The 20,316-nt window shown below is 37.6% G+C and overlaps 1 protein-coding gene and 1 long non-coding RNA gene across 2 annotated transcripts in view; one reads left to right on the top strand and one right to left on the bottom strand.

Moving 5' to 3' along the window:
- Positions 1 to 2,180: 2,180 nt before the first annotated feature.
- LOC140921549 (uncharacterized) lies at positions 2,181 to 16,440 on the bottom strand. The gene is made up of 3 exons (XR_012164021.1): positions 16,357 to 16,440; positions 12,616 to 12,677; positions 2,181 to 2,312 (listed from the first exon to the last, which is right to left on the bottom strand). It is a non-coding gene; the product is annotated as an uncharacterized lncRNA (long non-coding RNA).
- Positions 16,441 to 18,526: 2,086 nt separating this feature from the next.
- Positions 18,527 to 20,316, top strand: part of LOC140953747 (UMP-CMP kinase-like) — a 32,863-nt gene continuing 31,073 nt past the window's right edge. Inside the window, exon 1 of the mRNA XM_073403141.1 lies at positions 18,527 to 18,805. Coding sequence (XP_073259242.1) covers positions 18,527 to 18,805 — 279 coding nt within the window. The remainder of the gene's footprint in view (positions 18,806 to 20,316) is intronic.

The following is a 20,316-nucleotide window of genomic DNA, read 5'->3' as shown; positions in this document are numbered from 1 at the left end:
TCCATCTGATCTGTCATAACTGAAACATCAATCACAAAATGCACTTACTACATTTTTTGGTGGCGTTGTTGTACTGGAAGGCCAAGTCGATGTTTGAACGCTTTGTTGCACATTTGTCTCTGTCTGTTAGGTAGTTCTCACAAAAATCATGAACTTTACAACAGCTAAAAAAAAATAGTAGAAAAACTTGAGAAAGAAACTAAGTCAACTAATGATGATGATGACGACGACGACAACGAAGGTGACGATGATGACGATAATGATAGTGATGGTGATGGTGACCCAAAGTTTATATGGAGAAAAGCTGGCTCGGCTAGGAGGGTGATCGAGCCAACTCTTTGTTTCTTTAGTAAACGGTTTATTAAGTTTTGTAAGGAAATGTAGGAACAGTTGGCTCCCCAGTGTAGGTCGTGTAGGTGACCCTAATACCGGAATTATGTTTTCTTCAGAAACCTGAACCTGTCGCATAAATTTAGATTTTTCGGGAAACTGCCCACTTACCCATCCCCTAAGCTAACATTAACTCTTTGTTCTCACTTTGGGCAAAATGATGGCTTAGGGGAGGGGTAGGTGGGCAGTTTCTTAAAAACCTAAATTGATCCAATCTGTCTTTATCACCTGTGAATGTAGTAAGTTTACACAAACAGAGTACAGTCTCTCTCCTCCACAGAGGCCTCTTTGTGTTGTAGGGAGGCTGGGGCGAAAGAAAAAGAAAGCGCGCGAGACACGATGTTCTCTCTTCCCATCGTCCCCCGCGCTCTTTCTATTTTTCGATTATTTGCTATTTTTATTGGGGTACCCAGCGGGTGTGTCTGTGGAGGAGAGAGGAGTATAGTACCAACACCACAATGACCGTGAATGTGGCCGGAATAATTCTCTGGCAAGTTTCAAAGCAGAATAGTCCGCGAGTTAATGGAATGAAAAAGTTCCGTTTGAAGAGTTGTTTACATAAGCTTGTGCACAAGTATAGAGTGTTTTCACTCACGAGACCAGCATCTATGCAAATTTATTGGAACAAAAGAAAGCGTTTCCATAACAAAGGAGTTCAACTCCCACAGGACGACTTTGGGACACCAACATGGGCGCCGTTTCATTGTTTTGGGACACCAATATGGACGCCGTGACGTCATGTGAAAACCCTCTATAAAAGGGTGGAATGTTTTAAAACAGATGGAGCAAAAAGTAAGAGCTTGAGGATAAATTTAAGTAAAGAAAAAAAGAAATAAATAAATGAATAAATATCTAAAGCGTTCTAAGCTCCAGTTCCACAGATGGTCATACAACGCTCAAAGCAACCGCAGCTGTCTTTAGTTATTAAGCTTCGTTTCCCCTCTACGTACTGTTATTATTACTCGTACTCATAATGAATCAGAACTAGTCGACTCAGTAACACCATAACCTGGCATTAACTTCAAGTTGCAGCAATTATCGAGCAAAGACTGATGGATTCTTTGGCCGCCTTACAGTTTCCCCATAGATGTAAGACACCGAGTTAAGCTGACAATAGGCTCGATTATCATGCACCTTCTGTTGAAAAGTTGACAACGAAGGAACAAATTATGAAACACTAGAAAAAGAGAAATCTACAGCCTCGGACAAACCTTGTTTAGACACATTGCAAAAATATTCGATATTTTTCCCGTCATCCTGGCAGAAATGGAAACCATCGCCAAATGAATGCTTGATTTCCCCCCTTCCCTTATATCCAAAGCTGTTTAGGATAGCATGGCCGTTATTTGGTTTTTAGACCAAAACAAAATACCATGTGACGAGGGGACTTGCTCATTCTTCGTTTTAGAGGAGACGTAGTATGGCGCAAAAGTTAGCAAACAGATGGAACTATCTTAACAGTTTTGTCCGGTGTTGTATCAAGGAAAATTTTCAAGTGTTTCATACCAGATAGTTCTGGAGGACAAGATATAGAATTCAGTGCAGTGTGGTTTGTATTTTTAACATTTGTAGTTGCACCGCATTCCAATCCTTTTCGCCAAAGAATAATTCTGGTTGCTGCCGTAGCCAGTCATTGTAGCCAGACTCAATAGAGAAATGTGTTCGCTGCCATTACCTTTTAACAATCATTTGTTTTTTTTTATTATCATTATTTATTTAGTGTTCATTGAAATTTATGGCAGATTTTACTTACTAATCAATGTTGTCCAAAACTATCCCGTGTCCTCCTCGTCCACACCAGCATCCGTAGAGGTAAAGGCGTTGTCGGTCGTTCAAATTAAGACCTATCTCTTCTTCAACCAATTTTTGCACCAGATCGGTTCGGCCAGTTTGGGGGATTGTAACAAAGAAACCTTTCGTTTCTTCTCCCGGTAAGTAAAAATAAAAATGATAAAAAATGGCGACAATTCATAAAAATGTTCCAATAATTTTTCTGTATACAGGATGACCTTTTTACTTTTTGAGGACCGCTTTGGTCATTTTCGTTCTATATTAAGGTGTTTTGATACAGTTTTTCAGAGGCCACACCGATATTTTTCAATCGCCTTAAAAGTGGTTTTTTCCTCGTCCGATCGCTATGAAATTTTCACCAGTAATTGGTTATGGATTGAGTGAAAATATAGTTTTAAGTTAAATCTTTATTACTATGACAACAATAAACAAAAAACTTTGAAACTGAGAAAAGCCGAATTTTGTGTGATCTAAATTTAAATCTGCTACTGAAAATCCAACACTAGGAACTTAATATAAAGTTTGGTGTTTAGCAAACAATCTCCGTAAGAAGTAAAACGATCTGTATGTTTGAATTCGACTAAAGCGAAAATATATTTCAAACCTTAAATTTTCAATAGCCGTGATAGATTATTTAATAAAAGCGTTATAAATGACTCAAATTATTCTTAAGTAGTGTCAGAATGCTGCTTGATAACATATTTTGATGCTAGGAAATTTTGGTGTACTTTCGTTCTTGCGATCTTAAAAACTAACCCCGGTGTTTTCTCACCATCTGTCTAAGTGCAACTTCATTCAGAATTTGGACTTTTAGCGCTTTCTTGAATATCTCCGAAACAACTCGAACGAGTTTTTTTTTAAATCTCTTCACATAATATTCATAATGTATATAAAAATGTCTGAAACTTTCAGTAAGATTGATTCACTGCAGCACCTTGAAATTTCAAGACAAACCTACCTTTATACGAACCGGTCAAAAATCTGCGTTACAACATTCACATCCTCGGAGACCCAGGGGCAGTCAGTCGGGTCGGGAGAGAGGCGAGACTAAAGTTTTCAAGTACGAGCAAAAGAGCCCCTGGGTACCGACTCTCACCGAACTATTTCCAAAAATTCAAGCAGATGCCGGCTCCTGATTGGGCACAAAAAATGCTTTGTATTATTGTGCCCAATCGGCCAACAGTTCCTCCTGAGTTCTTTTCGTGAGTTCGTACACGACGGCTATTGTCTCGATCACGGCTTGTCTGGCTCATGCACCAAAGAAATGCACGCAGTCAGGAAACTTTCAGTTTGATATAAAATCCCCATCAGATTTCAAAATATTGTCTGCCCGAAAACAAAGACGCTTTTCCAAAAATACAAGCTTGAGCTTACAACAGGTATTCACGCGTGCATCGGTCGCGCGTCTTGCGTAAATACTAGGGAGTTTTTAGCGGAGCTCCCGCGCGCGAAGCGCGCGCGCAGCGGAGCATCATGGGTAAGAAATTTGGTAAACTATCCATCCCAGAAAATTTGGTTATGACGTAGCGTACGCCCGTCCGTACACACACACTTCATGTAAGCCGATGTCAAATGTCACAATAGATCTTGCACAACTTGACTAGCCTCTTAGTTATGTAAGCCACCGGTATGAGTACGATTAGATTGACAGCTGTCAAAATCAGACATCCGCTGACAATTATCACATGACCGTCTCGCGGGCTCAGATAAAAGACCAGTCGTTTTGCCCCTATATATAAGCTGATATAATATGTCACACTTACCAATTCAACATAAAAACGAAACTACGCCAGGCAAGGCTGTCAGTTGGCTGACAGTCGTTTAAAGTTACATTGGTAGGCCAAATTAAGGTCAATTGACAACTGTCAAAATGGGACATGTGCAGACCGCTATCAGAAAACTCATAACGAGGGCTCAGATTCGCTCAGGTACACGATCTGGCATTTTCCACTACATGCCGGACGGAAATGTCCTACTCACACTCGTAGTCTGTTAATTCGAATATTCGCCATTCTAATGAAGGTTAATTGACAGCTGTCAAACTAGAGTATACGCTGACAATCATCACCTTAGTGGATCGCGGGCTCGTTTTTCTATCTATTGAGTTCACGTAGTGTTTAAAGTTTTGCACTGATATTTTATTTGATCACGGGCTCAATTCGAAGCCCCATAGCTTTATAGAAAATCTATCCATCCTAGAAAGTTCGGCAATCACGTGACCGTACACCGACCACCCGACCTTCCGTCCGTCCGCACCACAGGCATACCAATGTTTAATCTCACACTTTCTAGCTAGTTTGGGAGCCTGCAACCTGATATTGTACATCCATGTTTTGATTAATTGACAGCTGTCAAAACAGTGTTTCTGCTGACCAGTATCGCCTGACCATATCGCGGGCTCAGGTATCGACCCTCTGAGTTCGAGAAATATTTTGAAGATATTCGCTGACAAGTTGCTTCTTTTCAAATGATCGCAGGCTCAAGTTCAATTTTTTTAAAATGCATATGAAATAAGTCGTGTTTCATGAGCCGCACTTTTAAAATGTTGATTTCGCACTGATCTCGGACACGAAAATTCAACCGGCTTTTACATTTACATGCAGGGAAGGCAATCGCTTTTGACTTTTCTCACTGTCACGCGTTGATCACGCTCTACGTCCAATTTTTATGTTCTGATTGGTCTAAATTTGACAGGTGAGTTTATGCGGAAAATTTTGCAGTGTCTGGAAACTTGCTTACTGATAGCTGGAGCTGAGAGAGTTTTGTGTCATCTTGTGATGTTTTAAACTGTCTTTTTCTACTTGGTGTACAAAATGAAATACAGCTGCTATCAAGATTTTTCTGTAATTCGTGGCTGGTTTGTTTATTGCGCTTTTTGTTGACAAATGCACCGCTTGTCAAAGTCATTGGAAATCCGATTTCGGATGGCATCGTTTTCAAAAATGAGCTTACTCACTTACCCTTGCTTGAGGCGTAAGAAGGTTGAAAAGTCTCAAGCGATTCTGGAACACTTGATGACCTTCAGAAGCAGCATCTTGACTGGTAAGCTTGAGCCATTATAGTTTTTGATGTTTTTTTTTTTTCGGTTTCCTGAAGTCGAGCGTATGGTTTATGTGGCTTAAGTTAAAACACGAGCAATGATCTAACCTAAAATAGTATCAGGTTTAAAAAGCCTTTAGACATTTTTCGACCCGCAAATTCAAAGAAAAGGTTCCGAACATTATTTAGTTATGATTTTGGCTGTAAACAGAAAGCTCTTAGTGATTTTCTTGCCTCGAGTTCATCTTGAAAAAGAGCGAACACCGGGAAGCCGGCTTAAAACATAAATAAGCTTATGCTTGCCTGACTCATGATTTTCTGAGACACTTTACTCTCAATACTTATCTTCGAAAAAAAATTATTGTCTGTGTACATGTTTCACCAAATTAAACTTATTTTATTGATTGTTAGTAGTCCCTCTCGCAATTTTCATCGCTGCACCGGTTGTTTCCAGTCGAACATAAACATCGCATGTAGGAATACTCAAAACGCCGCGCGTAAATACCACTCGCTTTTAAAGATTGCACATAGCAAAATCATACACAGTTTAATGAATAAAGGGAAATAAAACCTAAACATAACAATTTCTCTATCATGTTGAAGCGTAAATAATGGTAACTCTATTAATCGCATTGCAAATTTGGTGCCTGTCAAAAGTGAGAACCCGTCCGGCTGGCCGAAAAATGATTTTGGGAATTTTTTTTATCGTTTTCATTAAAAGCCCATAATTATTACCCCGCATATCACATAGGACCAGATTTTTCTAACAGAAAACGTTTTTTAATTCAATGCTATAATTTGTTGTGCAAAGGAAGCGCGTGCTTTGATCGTCGTGGATATTGAATGAGTGCAAATTCTCTTGCAAAATTGTGAAAAACTGCAGAATTATAGGTTTAAATAGGGCAAAAAAGAACAAATTCTGTCCGAGGTCTGTGTACTGTTTACCTGAGACGTGATGAGAAAAAGTATGTTTAAAAGGCTGGTTTACACGCCACCAGATTTGTCGCCAAGATTTACTAGTAAACTAAACTTGTCGAACACAAAAAATCCGGCCTGATTTTTATTTTGGCCTCTCTTTTAGACAGAGGAATGCAACGTGTAAATTGGCTGCCGCCAAGGACTATCGTGGCGCATGTGTTTCTTAAAATTATATTTCGGTGTTGTCCAATTATTCATAGTCTCTCTGATGGAGCAATGTTGGAGAGACTGGTGAATGCCACATTATGATGCTACAGCTAATGCAAATACAATACACGAATAGGTCTATTTGTTTTCCAGGCCTAATCTTATTGTTTGAGTTAAATTATGAATTAATTAACGGGAGCTTCGCTTTTAGCCCTGGCTAAATCTATATATTAAAAGATACCACGACGGCTGACAACCACGTGGCAAGGAAAAGTGAATTCACATTTTTTCAGTCTCTATCGTGATTATTCCAACTGGCTTACTTTGTCAAATGCAAGCGCTGACTCTTCTGGCGCTGAATTCAACCATCCAAGTTCATGAAGAGAATGAATTTTGTCATTGCTTGTTTATGTCCTTCACAAAACGTGAAATTAGGCATTTTCACAGGTAGTCGTGCAGTTGACGGCAAAGAAATGTACAAAAAAGCGTGATGCACGTGCAAAGTTGTTGTTTTGCCCTGTGAAGCTATTGCTAATTTGACTTTCTCGTCGCCGCCGCGTCTTAAAGTTCCTATTATTTACGATACATTGTGATCCGTCAAAAACAGAATATTCTCTGGGAAAATTAAATTGCTCCTGCTGATAGCATCCCAAACGTTCCTTCGTTTCTGGTTAGGAAAGTAGAAAATAAAAGTTTTTCTTGCACGCACAAGCTTGATGAACGAACCGGGCAAGTGTTGCGAGACAATAGCCGTCGTGTACGAACTCACGGAAAGAACTCAGGAGGAACTGTTCGCCGATTGGGCACAATAATACAAAGCATTTTTTTGTGCCCAATCAGGAGGCGGCATCCGCTTGAATTTTTGGAAATAGTTCGGTGAGAGTCGGTACCCAGGGGCTCTTTCGCCCGTACTTGAAAACTTTCGTCCTGCCTTTTCTCCCGACCCGACTGACTGCCCCTGGGTCTCCGAGGATGCAACATTCACTGTTTTGACGTTATGCTAATTTTTCCAAAATAATGCGCACCATACATACCTCCATGACTAATACTCACACTGAAATGTATTAGTCATGGATATTAGTTCGCCTTTCCTTACTAGGTATTTCTAGTGTTTATTGTTAGCGGAGCTCTGGCGCGCGAAGCGCGCCTGCGCAGCACCATGGGTAAGTAAATCTACCCATCCGAGAAAATTTGGTAATCACGTGACCGTACACCGCCCGCAGCCCGCCCGCCCGTCCGTCCGCACCATAGGACAACCAATGTTCAATCTCACACTTTCTAGCTAGTTTGGTAGCACAGGAAGACTGATATTGCACACATATTGTACATCAATGTTGTGATCAATTGACAGCTGTCGAAACAGGGTATCCGCTGACCGGTATTAACTGACCGTATCGCGGGCTCAGGTGTCGACCCATCGAGCTCGAGTATCTTTTTGAAGGTATCCGCTGACAAGTTACTAGTTTTCAAATGATCGCAGGCTCAAGTTTAATTTTCTTTAATTCATATGAAATATGTTGTTTTTTATATGTGTCGCACTATTAAAATTTTGATTTCAAACTGACCTCGGAAGCTAAAATTCAGCCAGTTTTTACAGGCAGGGAAGACATGCCAGTTGCTTTTGCCTTTTCTCACCAAGGTCACGCGTTGGTCACGCTCTACGTCCAATTTTTATGCTCTGATTGGTCAAAATTTGACAGGTGAGCTCATGCAGAAAATTTATGCAGCATCTTGAATCTTGTTTACTTTGACAGCTGAAGCTGACAGAGTCTTGTGTCAACTTGTGATGTTTTTAACTGTCTTTCTCCGCTGAATGTACAAAATGAAATTCTGTTGCTATCAAGAGTCTTCTGTTCTTCATAGCTAGTTTGTTTATTGGGTTTTTGGTTGAGAAATACGTCGCTTGTGAAAGTCGGAAATCCGATTTCGGGTGGCATCGTTTTCGTTTTTCACCTTGCTTGATGCGTAAGAGGGTTGAAAAGTCTGAAGCGATTCTGGCCTTACTTAATAGTTTTCAGAGCATCTCGAATGGTAAGCCTGAGTAATTATTGTATTTGATGTTTGTTTTTTTATATTTAATTTAACGAAGTCGGGCTTAGTTTATGCGGCTATTTAGTTTATGCACGTTTGTAAGATTTGAGACAATGATCGATCTGACCGAGTATCAGGTTTGATTATAAGCACGGGGGGCTAGCATCGAGGTCTGGAACCGAGTTTATATGATCGCCCCAGTTAAGAAATTTGGCCGAGTGAGACTGAGTACCATTTTCCTTCAAAGCAAATATCAACAAATATGGCGGAGAATGCAGACATGGAGAGTGACGATGAGTTTTTGCTCGGTTTTGAGTCTTCCCGCGTCCAAACATCAAGGAAAGGTTTTCAAGAACATTTTTAATGGAATTTTTGGACATCAGGAGGCGTGATGTATGAACAGCTCTTGGGTGACTAAACTTATCGTGTTTCGGCATCTCTGCAAGTTCACTTATTTATAAGCTTCGTGAATTTTCGAGCAAGCAGCCTGGTCTCCATCTCTTATATTTTTCCACCTACAGCGGTATTAAGAACTCTCTTCCTTATCCTAAACATATGCTACGAGCTCACTATAGTAGTATGAGTCTTGCAACAGTCATATAGGAATGTTCATTAAACAAATTTTCTACTTCGCTGTTCGTCAGTTTGTTTGTAAACCGGGAGCCACAACAAATATATATGGGGGAAAATACAGAATACAGGGCCAATTTAGTAAAGCCAGAGTAAATTTTCCAGTCACTTTGCTTCACATATACTGGGTCTATCAGTAAAAGATATTTTTAATATTATAGAAGGCTGGGAGGGTTTTACTGAACCTTCAAAACCTTCACCGGAATATCATTGGAGTGATAATCAATAAATTTCCAACAGCAGTACTGTATTTAGTAGTTTCGTATTAGATAGTGACTTCGGTTTCAAGTATTTCCTTGGAATTGTTTGTACAAGAATTACACTGTAGTTCTGAATTTTAATTGAAATGATTATAATGGTTTAGTGCGGGGAAGAGGCTTATCCAGTGGCTAATAAGAGTGAGTACATCAAAGGGAGTATGCATTGAGAAAATCCCTCAAAGGACTGAAGTACAAGAAACAGAAAAAAAGAAAATTGAATGTTTTGCAAAGTTTATAAAGAGAATCAGAAGGAGCTTGAAAAATGTACAACTTCAGTTGTTTGTGTAAGTTATGAATTTGATTTACGACAAAAACAAACAAGGTAAAATTGATTTTTTATCAACCATCAAAAGAAGTTATTGTCTCTGAAGCCCAATCCCCTCAGCAGTTCTTTCTATGATACTACCCTTGGCTTACTTGGCCTAGATGGGTATGTGCTGCTGATTTAGGGTGGTGACCATTTCACCCTTTAGAGTTTTGAACAGGGTGTCTGTTTGGGCTGTGAAGGTTGATGAAGAGCAGTCTATAGTTACATTTTTGGTACCACCATTTTTCCCCAAGTTTTTTTTCCATGTTTCTAAGTTTAAAAGTTAACTTAATTCTGTATATTAGTAAATGAAATGAATCAGAATTATAAAATAACGGCTCCTGGCTTAAAAAGGGTAGGGAAATAAACAATGTGTCCTACTATGCCACCCATAATCTCTTTCAGGGCAAGCCCAGGGAGGTGATCTGACATTTTAATACCCTTTTACCACTTGTTGTAACAGCAAAGCCGCAGGGAGGTGATCTGACATTTTAATACCCTTTTATCACTTGTTGTAACAGCAAAGTCAGTGAATGTTTATGGTCTCTGAAAAATGTTTTTGCCTGCCTCAACACAAGTTTCCAATATTCAGTTGACTACAAATAAATATGTTATCTTAATAATATGATTTTACATTTTTTTTCCAAGGCATCCTATGGTGTTTTTCATATCCAGTTGAGAGGATTTGATTTCATTAACTACATTTATATACAGACACAAACTAACCTGGCAGGTTGATGTCCAAAGGTGTTAAAAAGTACATGCAACTGTATGGCAAAAACTGATCACAGTGGGCAAAGGACAGGCAAAAATAGAAATGTCACCATTTCCCTGACTTTATAAATTCCCTTTGAAGCATATTTAGCCAGATGTGGTCCTTGTCAAAACATGCAAAGTTGAACATTTATTTTCTGAACCTAGCTAATCCCATCTTCTTTAAACCATAATCTTGTTCCAAGGGGTAGTGTAGTGTTTGGAATTTATAATTTTTCCCTCTTTTGTTTGCAACAAAACACATTTGAATGAGAACTCAAACTGAAGGCAGTGTAATAACTGATGTCATGAAAAGCGAATTCCAAACACAAAAAATAATTACCCTTTTAATTGCCTAAGATTCATTTGTTAGAAACTACGGTAAAGTTTAAATTAAATCACACGAAGAACGAAACTTTAACATATCAACAAGTGCAAAATCAAGAGAGAATGATCTCTTGGCAAAATTTATTTAGCTTCTAGTACTTAAAGAAACACATGAACTACGAGATTTGACCATGCCACTCAATCATCCAACGCAACTCTGCCAGGATAAGTTCTCAATCAAGGATGTAAAATTAAGAATCTCAATCATTATTTCTTCTCGTCTTAAAGGTGTAGTAAAACCGTAAACAACTCTGACAACTCTTTTACTCGACCACAGCCAAGACACTTTTTTTAATATCGCGAAGAATTAATTTAGGGCCTTTCACTTGAAAATATAAACTCTTCTACAAACGTATTGGAGAGCTGGCCCTTCTTTTAGTCTTGTGGGTCTTCTAAACAGAAACACATAGTCAAAAGGTCGGACATCGAGGAACATGTTCACTAGCCTCGTTCTCAGCGTAGTAAACCGCATGTAATGACAAACGCAAGACCAGAAGAAAAGAAAACGTAAGCTCCACATTACCGCGGAAAAAAATTGGCTACAGCAAAGTCGAAAGAAAGCAATGACCAACAAGATTAAAATTATAAAAGCGAATTCACTTCACACTGTCGAATCGCTGCGAAGATGAGCTCCTTGTTATTTTTCCCAGCCCGTTTCGCGCATGCTCGCTACAGTTGTCGAATGATTGACAGATTTCTTAACTGGGGCGATCATGGAAAGCCGAAAAGCGGCAAGATCAAAGGCCGTTGCCAGCCCACCATGATTATAAGCTTATAGAACTTTAAAAAGCCTTTAGATATTTTCTCACTGCAAATAGAAAGAAAACGTTCCAAAGAATATTCAGTTATAATTTTGTTTTAGTTTCTCGAAACCTTACAAACCGTACAACTATCGTGCATCTTGTGGTACAAGTCTAATACAAGCTACGTAGAAGTTCAAGTGTGACTCACTGTTGTAAAGGGACAAGTTTACATACCATCGCTTAACTATCGCTTTTTATGGCCAGCTTTGGTCCAAGTCACCGAATTCTGTACGCGTCTTCGAAGTTTGTTTTCCTGTGAGATTAAAGCACACACTGTGTTGTTCTGTTGACTTTGGATCGCTTTAATGCAGTCACAGCTACTTAAGAATAATTTGAGTCATTTAAAACGTATCACGGCTATTGGAAATTTAATGTTTGAAATATATCTTCGTTTTAGTCGAATTCAAACGAACAGAATTTTTTACTTCTTAAGGAGGTTATTTGCTAAACACCAGACTTTAAGTTCCTCTAGCAGGACTAGATCGCGCAAAATTAGGCGTTCATCAATTTCAAAGTTTTTTGTTTATTGTTGTCATAGTAATATCCATTTTACTTAAACCTACATTTTGACAAATTTCAATCTATAGTCAATCATTGCTGAAAATTTTATAGCGATCAGACAAGGATAAAATCACTTTGAAAGCGATTGAAAAATATCGCTATGGCCTCCGAAAAACTATATCGAAACACCTTCAACGATGCATATTTTCCTTCCTTCGCTTTCAAGCTATTTAAGCTGGTAAACAACAACTTCAGCATGGATAGATCTTTCCACAGGTACTTCATCTTGGGAATTCTGACTACTCCTGAAGACTTACACACACAGATTAATTTACCAGATTAAAAAATTTGTAAACTGAAAAAAAAAAGCAGTTCCCATGTTTTATGTCAATGTAAGTTAAAAGATAAGATTTGTATTAGAATGTGATTAAAACAAACTAACAAATTGATTTGTAAGTTATCGTTTTAATCTGAGAAACTTTTCTGATTCATCATTATTTTTTGCTGGGTTGCCAGAAACCTTTACAAAATACAAACAAACAAGCAAACAAATAACAAACTAACAAAAAAATAACAACAACAACAACATTTAGATTACCAAAAGCGATTAGAAGCACTATCCATCCAACAAAAATGGAGCAGACAGTATTCATCTCTGTCCTGTGAAAAAGAGACATCCACAAATTGGGTAAGTAAGGTTTAGCTACTATTGTCATGATTTAAAATATTTTCTTCGGGCTTTATGACATAATTGCTACGTTGACTGATCTTACATGTATTATAATCAAAAGAGGATAAGGTATAATCCAGTATCCGTACTTTGTTCAAATAAATAATTCATATATCTACGCTATAGCTACGCCGGTCCGATCCTTAATTTTTAAAGCTAGATCAAGAGATGATTTGAGTAAGCGATTAGCTCCCAATTGCTTGGTAATCGAACACGTCACCGTCATCCCTGTTTGAATCCTATCATATATAGAGGATATTACATGGTGGCGCAAAATATGAATTTTATTTTTGAGTGGCAAAACAATATTTTACGAACGAGCGTAGCGAGTGAGTAAAATATTGTTTTTGCCACGAGAAAATAAAATTCATATCTTCAAGCCGCCATGTGATATTCTTTTTATTATATAGACAAAAAGACATCGATAAAATAATAGACTAAGAGAGAAATTACCGAAATTACGTCATCGATAAACTCACATGTGAGATTATGGAAAATAGACCACTCGGGTCACGGATGTAGATTTTATGAATTTTACGAGTGGTATATTTTCCAGTAAAACACTCGTGTCTATATCATAAAATACCATATAATATCATATAATATCACCTCAATTTTTCGTCTTTGTAGATGAATTTTCCGCGTTCTTAATTAACCAGAAATATTAAAGGTAAATGGAAACTGGCCCTCTGATTGGTTAACGAGGTGAGGTAGCTAAAAAGTGGCAACTTTGCGTCGCAAATGTTTAGATCAAAAACCGAAAAATTGAGGTTAAAACACAAACCCGAAAAACCATTGGCCCGTTAAGCTTCACATTTCTTAGTTTCCACAGTAATGAATACTCCCAAGTGTATTAATTATGATGAGAATAAATTGCACTCACAAAACTCAGTGGCAGATCTAGGGGAGGGGTTCGGGGGATTATGTTCCCCGCCATATTTTAGACCAAGCTGGGGCTCGCAAGGGAAAAATATATTGTCGAGAACGCCCCCCCCCCCCCCACTTATCTTAGGGCTTGGATTAGCGGCCCCTACACTTCTCGAGCTGATTCAACTACTAGATTTGTTTTGACCAGTCTTCTAGTTTTAGAAACTGAACAATCCCGGTTCTCCAAATTTGAATTTGCTTTCAGTGGATGGAAAATAAAAAGGTTAAAGGTCAAATGAACCAAAAATTCGGAATTTTTTATTTTAGTTCAATTCTAAGGAAATATGTTTAATATGAACCAAATAAACATTCTATGAAGTTTCAGCTCAATTCTAGCAAGTATCTCCGAGATATTCGCAATTAAAAATTGCTGTTTTTTGGCCCTTATCTTCGTAGAGCGGTCGGAAAAATTGTCGGAAAAAACAGCTTGTGACGTCAATGTTGGTCAGGTGAAAAAAGCGGGAAATTCAAAACAGAGCTTTTTGAGTCGACTTGGCGCAGAAGTGGTTTGTGCGGCCATAAATTCAAAAGTTGCAAGCTGTGGTTATAACCTTCTTATTATTTAATTTTCTCGAAGAATACATCATAGTACAACGGACTTAAACGACATTTACTAATTTCCTTGAGTTGTACTGGAAATGTGCGTGCTTAAGTCTGATTTTTTTCAAGATGCATTCACAAAATGTGTTCATATAAGGAATTTGCTGGATATATAAGGTCCGGAGCTCCGCCGTGGACACAAAAACAAAATATCTTTGTATAATAATCTGCCCAAAGAAATTCAAGTTTGCCCCCAATGCGTTTGAAGTCACTGAACTTTGTCGCACTCGAGCTGATATTTTAAAACCCACGCTCGATCGGACATTTCTAGCTCCGCAGATCACTAAAATATAAACAACATCCTCGATGTAGAAGTTTTGGCGTTGATATGTGGGCAGAAAAAGAGTTAATCTTTATCTAGTAAATCTTCCCCAAGATCTTCTCAAAGCAACCATAGCTTTTTAAACTTGATCGTTTTGCGCAGATTAATTTTGCTTTGTGTGGTCAAGTTGAACATGCATAACACCTGTTAAAAACCTACGCGTAAGTAAGATTTCCTTCAAACAAGTTGAAGTTACATTATTGCAAAAACTTCTTTCCAATTATGTGTAAGATTTAATTACCGATTGAGGTCAGTTTAAGGACCATAGAGGCCACTTTAAGCTGGCAAAGAGATGCCACAAGCAAAGAACAATTCCATCATGCATAAAATTCAGCTTAAGTGAACTAAAAAAGCTTCAATAAGGTTGCAAAGCAACAAATTTTCATTTTAAAAAAAACATAAGGCTTAAGGCTCTTATAACTGCTGACAAAGAAGAAGTGAATTTTCTGTACGGAAACAACCTACCTATAAAAGATCTTAAAAGCAAAAGATCAGTTGCGAGCTTCGCAGCCAAGCCATGATTCCGACTACTTGGCTAGATTAGCTACTTTTTTTGAGTAATAAATAACTGGTCCATGCGAGGGTCTTCATTCAAGCAAATTTAACTCAGCAAACTGAATCATTAGAAAATACAGAAAACTGCACATAAGGATTTGTTTTGCTTGCTTCAGTCAAATCCAGCTCGGGCAAAGAGTCGATTGTTTTGGAGTCACTGCCGGCAGTTGTCGTTCTCCGCTACTTCACAGCGAGTGAAAGGAAAATTTGCGTACAGAAAGATAACAAAACTATGTAATTAAACTGAAAAAACTAAAGGAAAAAAACTCTGACTATTATTATTTGAGCAACAGAAAAATGATCAAAGTAGTCTTTTCATCTCAAGTAAGCTTGCTGGCCTTCTAAAGTTCCGAGGAAGTTTTAAGCACTCAAGTTTGTTCACTCGCAAGCGTTAGCATTACGGTTCTTCGACTGAAGACAAGGATAAAGCTGGTTCTGCAAAGGTAAATAAATCTGGGCATGTAAAAAAACTAACCGTAACTACTAATGACAGAATACAAGCGGGTTTTAATTCAGTCCGGCGAAAGACGGCGAAGAACTGGACACAAAATCAATTCACAAATCGAATGCACGATTATCAGGAAAATACCAGCCTCTTTGGAAATGTTCAAAACGTTTTATTCCTCATCAGACTGACGGATGATCTGTTTTTACTCTGACATTGGTTGTTCTGAATCCAAAGTAATTTTCAAGTGACGAAAAAACAACAACAACAACAACAAAAACAAAAAAAAAGCCTTTACAAGGAGCAAACGTTCGCACCTCGTGAATTTCATTTAGTCTCAGTCAGAACTCTCGCAGAACGAGACAAACAAACGAAGGCGATAAGGGATGCGCAGAAGCTTGCGCAGAACGTTTTTCCGCCCTGAAAGACCAACATTGACGTCACGTAGTCTCCAGTCTATCACGCGGCCATTTCAGAAACGTTTTCGTGAAGTTTTCGGAAATGCTCGGATTTTGATCTTTTATCTTTCTATAAAGGCTTGGGAAGAAAAATCTTTACCAAATCTCACTTAGGATGGTTCTTTTTAGTGTTTGGTGAAGGTAAAGCGACAAAAGAAAATATGTCAATTTTTTGCTTCATTTGACCTTTAAAAAGAATATAATTTTGACCTCCAGGAGACAGCACTATATGATGACAAAGAATAAACATGACAAGAGGATATCAATTAGTTTAACAATCAAATTATCGCAAATGAACTTACATGTACACTGAGAATAGTCAAAGGAGTTGATTTGGTTTTGTGACTTTTTTCTAGGCAAATTACTTGTTCCCTGAGCTGCTATTTTAATAATGCCAGTTGACAGAAAGTTAACAGCTATTTATTGCCGATAACACAAAGAATTTGAAATTTTAATGATATGAAGTGTAAATAAATCGCTAAGGGACAATGTTCAACCTGCATGGTAAAGCAGGAGGGAATATTTTAGTGTTTGGTGAAGGTAAAGCGACAAAAGAAAATATGTCAATTTTTTGCTTCATTTGACCTTTAAAAAGAATATAATTTTGACCTCCAGGAAACAGCACTATATGATGACAAAGAATAAACATGACAAGAGGATATCAATTAGTTTAACAATCAAATTATCGCAAATGAACTTACATGTACACTGAGAATAGTCAAAGGAGTTGATTTGGTTTTGTGACTTTTTTCTAGGCAAATTACTTGTTCCCTGAGCTGCTATTTTAATAATGCCAGTTGACAGAAAGTTAACAGCTATTTATTGCCGATAACACAAAGAATTTGAAATTTTAATGATATGAAGTGTAAATAAATCGCTAAGGGACAATGTTCAACCTGCATGGTAAAGCAGGAGGGAATATTTTAGGACTCATGTTTCGTTCTGCGTCTCTGTCGTTAGTTCCTGGTGATTTAAGATCTGAACTTGAGCTTAGTCATCGATGAAAAGCTCTCCGCTCCCAAGTATGAGTCATCACGACCATCCTTTTATTTAAAAACAGTATAGATAAAAAAAAATACACTATTTTAAAAGCCAGCCTCAAAAGTTAAAAGAAAACTTTGAAAGTTTTTGAGTAGTATTTAATCCCTAAGGTAAAAGACAAGATCTCTGGCGATCTCCATATTCTATTTTGTCACGGTTTTGATAGCAGCGTGATGGGCGGTTTTTATTCCTTATCTGGAACAAGAGAGAAAGAGAAAGAGCGTCGCGTATTTATCGGAGACAACTCTTCGCATCCACACCCTCCTTCCTTTTATGCGTCGTATGGTTAAAAATGAAGTATCTTACTCATGCATAATTTTTTCACAAATCTCCACTGAAGAAAATATAAGTGATCGAGCTTTCAAAAAAGGAAAGGGACGCCTTTTTCTAGATGTAATATTCAAGGGTTCTACTTTACTGAACTTTATTCTAAATTTAATTGGTGCTTGTTGGAAAGGTGTTCGTTGTACTTTCCAACTTTTACTAGAAGTAGCCTAATAATGTCCTCATACATTGTAAGTAATGGGATTAATTGACAGTAAACTACAGTAGTACTACAGATGAAATATAGATCGAGAACAGCTCACTTATAACCATTTTTTATTACTAAGCCTTTGTTGTTTTTTTTAGTAAACAAAGTGAACGAATAGAAGCAAGTGATGATCAATTTGCGTGGTTTCAAGATACTTTCTGAGAAACATTTTGCTAGTCTTCTTTAACTAAAAAGCTCATGTAGGTACCTAATAATGGTTTGCTGTCATCTTTCCAGTTCGGATTCCGATCTAAACGCTCTACTGAACTAGCGGTTACATATTTTACGGACAAAATCAGGAAAGAAGTTGACAATGGAAACATCGTGGGTGCTGTTTTTATCGATCTGTCAAAAGCATTTGACACTGTTAGTCATTCATGCCTTCTTAACAAGTTGCCGTCTTATGGAATTAACAATAAGGAGCTTCATTGGTTTACTGATTATTTGTTTTCTCGAACGCAATCAGTCCAATTCAAAGGTGCTTTGTCAGATGCCAATCCCATATTTTCTGGAGTTCCACAAGGAAGTATATTGGGTCCGCTATTGTTTACTATCCATTTTAATGATGTGCATACGCCTCTTCAGTCAACCTCAGTCATCACTTATGCGGATGATACAGTAATTTTCACGGCTGCTAAAGATCTGGAATCCATTCAAAGGCATCTCAGTGAAGATTGCCACAACCTGTCTTCTTGGTTTCGTGATAATGAGCTTGTCCTTAATCTAAAAAAGGGCAAAACTGAGTGTATGATCTTTGTTACCGCCAAAAGGCTTAATGCATTGAATGGAAGACAACTAGCCTTGACTGTAAATGGACACTGATTAATACCACGTCATCGTATAAATACTTGGGTGTAAACTTGGATTCATCCTTAAATCTCGAATCACATTTTGACAAAATGTATAAAAGAGCAGCTGGAAGATTTAATTTACTCAGGAGAATCCGACCTTTAATCGACAAGAGCAGTGCTGAGAAAATCTACAAAGCAATGATTCAACCTGTTTTTACGTACTGTGGAACTTTGGGTCTAGGTTGGTCACATTCCCGTAAGAGTCGAATTGAAAGCATTGAACGTCGAAGTCAGAAAGTCATTGGTGGAAATTATCAAGTCCAGACAGTGGAGAGTTTAATAAAGAGGCAGTCCTGCCAGCTTGTGTTTGATTGTCTTCAGGATAATGTCTGTACCCCTTTTAAAGGATATTTTACAAAAAATGAACACAACATTAACACTAGAAACAATGGGTGTTCACTAAAACTTCCCAAAACCAAATTAGAATTTGGACCTAGAAGTTTTGCCTTTCAAGGGGCTCTAGTTTATAATACTTTACCTCGGCATTTAAGAACTGTAAACTCTAGGTTTCTTTTTAAGAGTAATTTAAAACAATTTTTTCAATAGTATTCCATAATTCATACTCTTTTCAGTCTTGTAAGTCGATGATTTTTACAGATTTTGATTTGTAAATCTTAGATTTCTTAGTGTTATTTTATTCTATTTTCCTTTTTCGATTTTATTTTTTATTTTTTAGCTAATTATGAGATAATTACAGGACCCTTTTGATAACAGTTCTTTTTATTAGAACTGATAGGTTATCCTGTATAAATATTCGCGTTATTATTATTATTATTATTAGTATAAGCTATACAGGTATTGATTAGTTTGGGTTGTTGATCATACGCAAAGACATAGAACAGTAATAGAATTTTGGAGTTAGAGAAATAGAATAAAAAGAAAACAAAATTCGACTTTTATTTAAGAAAGTTATTTAACACCTTAGCGCATGAACCATAATATTTTCGTAAAGAGTTTCACTCTTCATTATTCATAATTTTTTAATTACCTAGGCTTGAATAAGTTCTACCAGCAGAATTTCGAGCACAATAAACAATTTCAACCTTCAATGCCGGCAGGTGGAAACAGCCATTTTGTTTGCAGAATCCACGCGTAGTCACAACTGAGAGCAGAAACTTGGTCGAGCACACTTAATTATTAAACCCGTTCGCAGATATGGCAAAAGTAAACAAATGAATGTCCGGGCATGTGGCTGAAGTTAGTTTATATTGTGATCTGTTTTTAGGTTTTTCTCATGGTTGATTTCTGGTTCACTTCTCATTCTAGTAATCCTATTTTTTGTTTCGATTTTTCTCGAGTTTAAATATGCTCTGACGGCTTCGTACGTTTTTTCGTCTTTTTCAGGGGCTTTTTGCTCTAACTTTGTTTTTCACTTCTGTTGTCCTTGGCAATTGTCGCGGTTAGTGTAGTGTAAAAAATTATAATTTATGAGGTTGTCTATGTATTAATTATTTTAAATTTCTTCGTTTTGATCGTTTAAATTTTATCGCTTTTAATATGTTTTTTTTTTGCGATTTTCGCCTATTTTATAGTACTCTATTTATCATTTGTGGTGTCAAATGGCCCTAAAGTCTTTTTTGATCTATCCTATTCGAAAATTCTCTCTCCCTTTTTCCCTCACCCCCTCCCTAATCATTTCCTCGTTTGACCTCTGTTTAGCTTTAGTGCCGGTGGTTGTCTCTTACCTTGCGAACCACAAAAGAATAACACGCCAAAAATCTGCATGCTTTGCAGGCTACCCCGAAAGGAAAATTAATACTCAATAGTACATGTTCTAAAACTTTAAGCGAACGGAAAAGTACTCGCTGCTGGGCAAGGGAGGTTCCATGTTCTGATAT

Source organism: Porites lutea, chromosome 12 (genome assembly GCF_958299795.1).
Source record: "Porites lutea chromosome 12, jaPorLute2.1, whole genome shotgun sequence".
In the NCBI taxonomy this organism is placed as follows: Eukaryota; Metazoa; Cnidaria; class Anthozoa; order Scleractinia; family Poritidae; genus Porites; species Porites lutea.
Note: the sequence above shows the minus strand (reverse complement) of the source record. Positions and strands in the feature narration are given on the sequence as shown.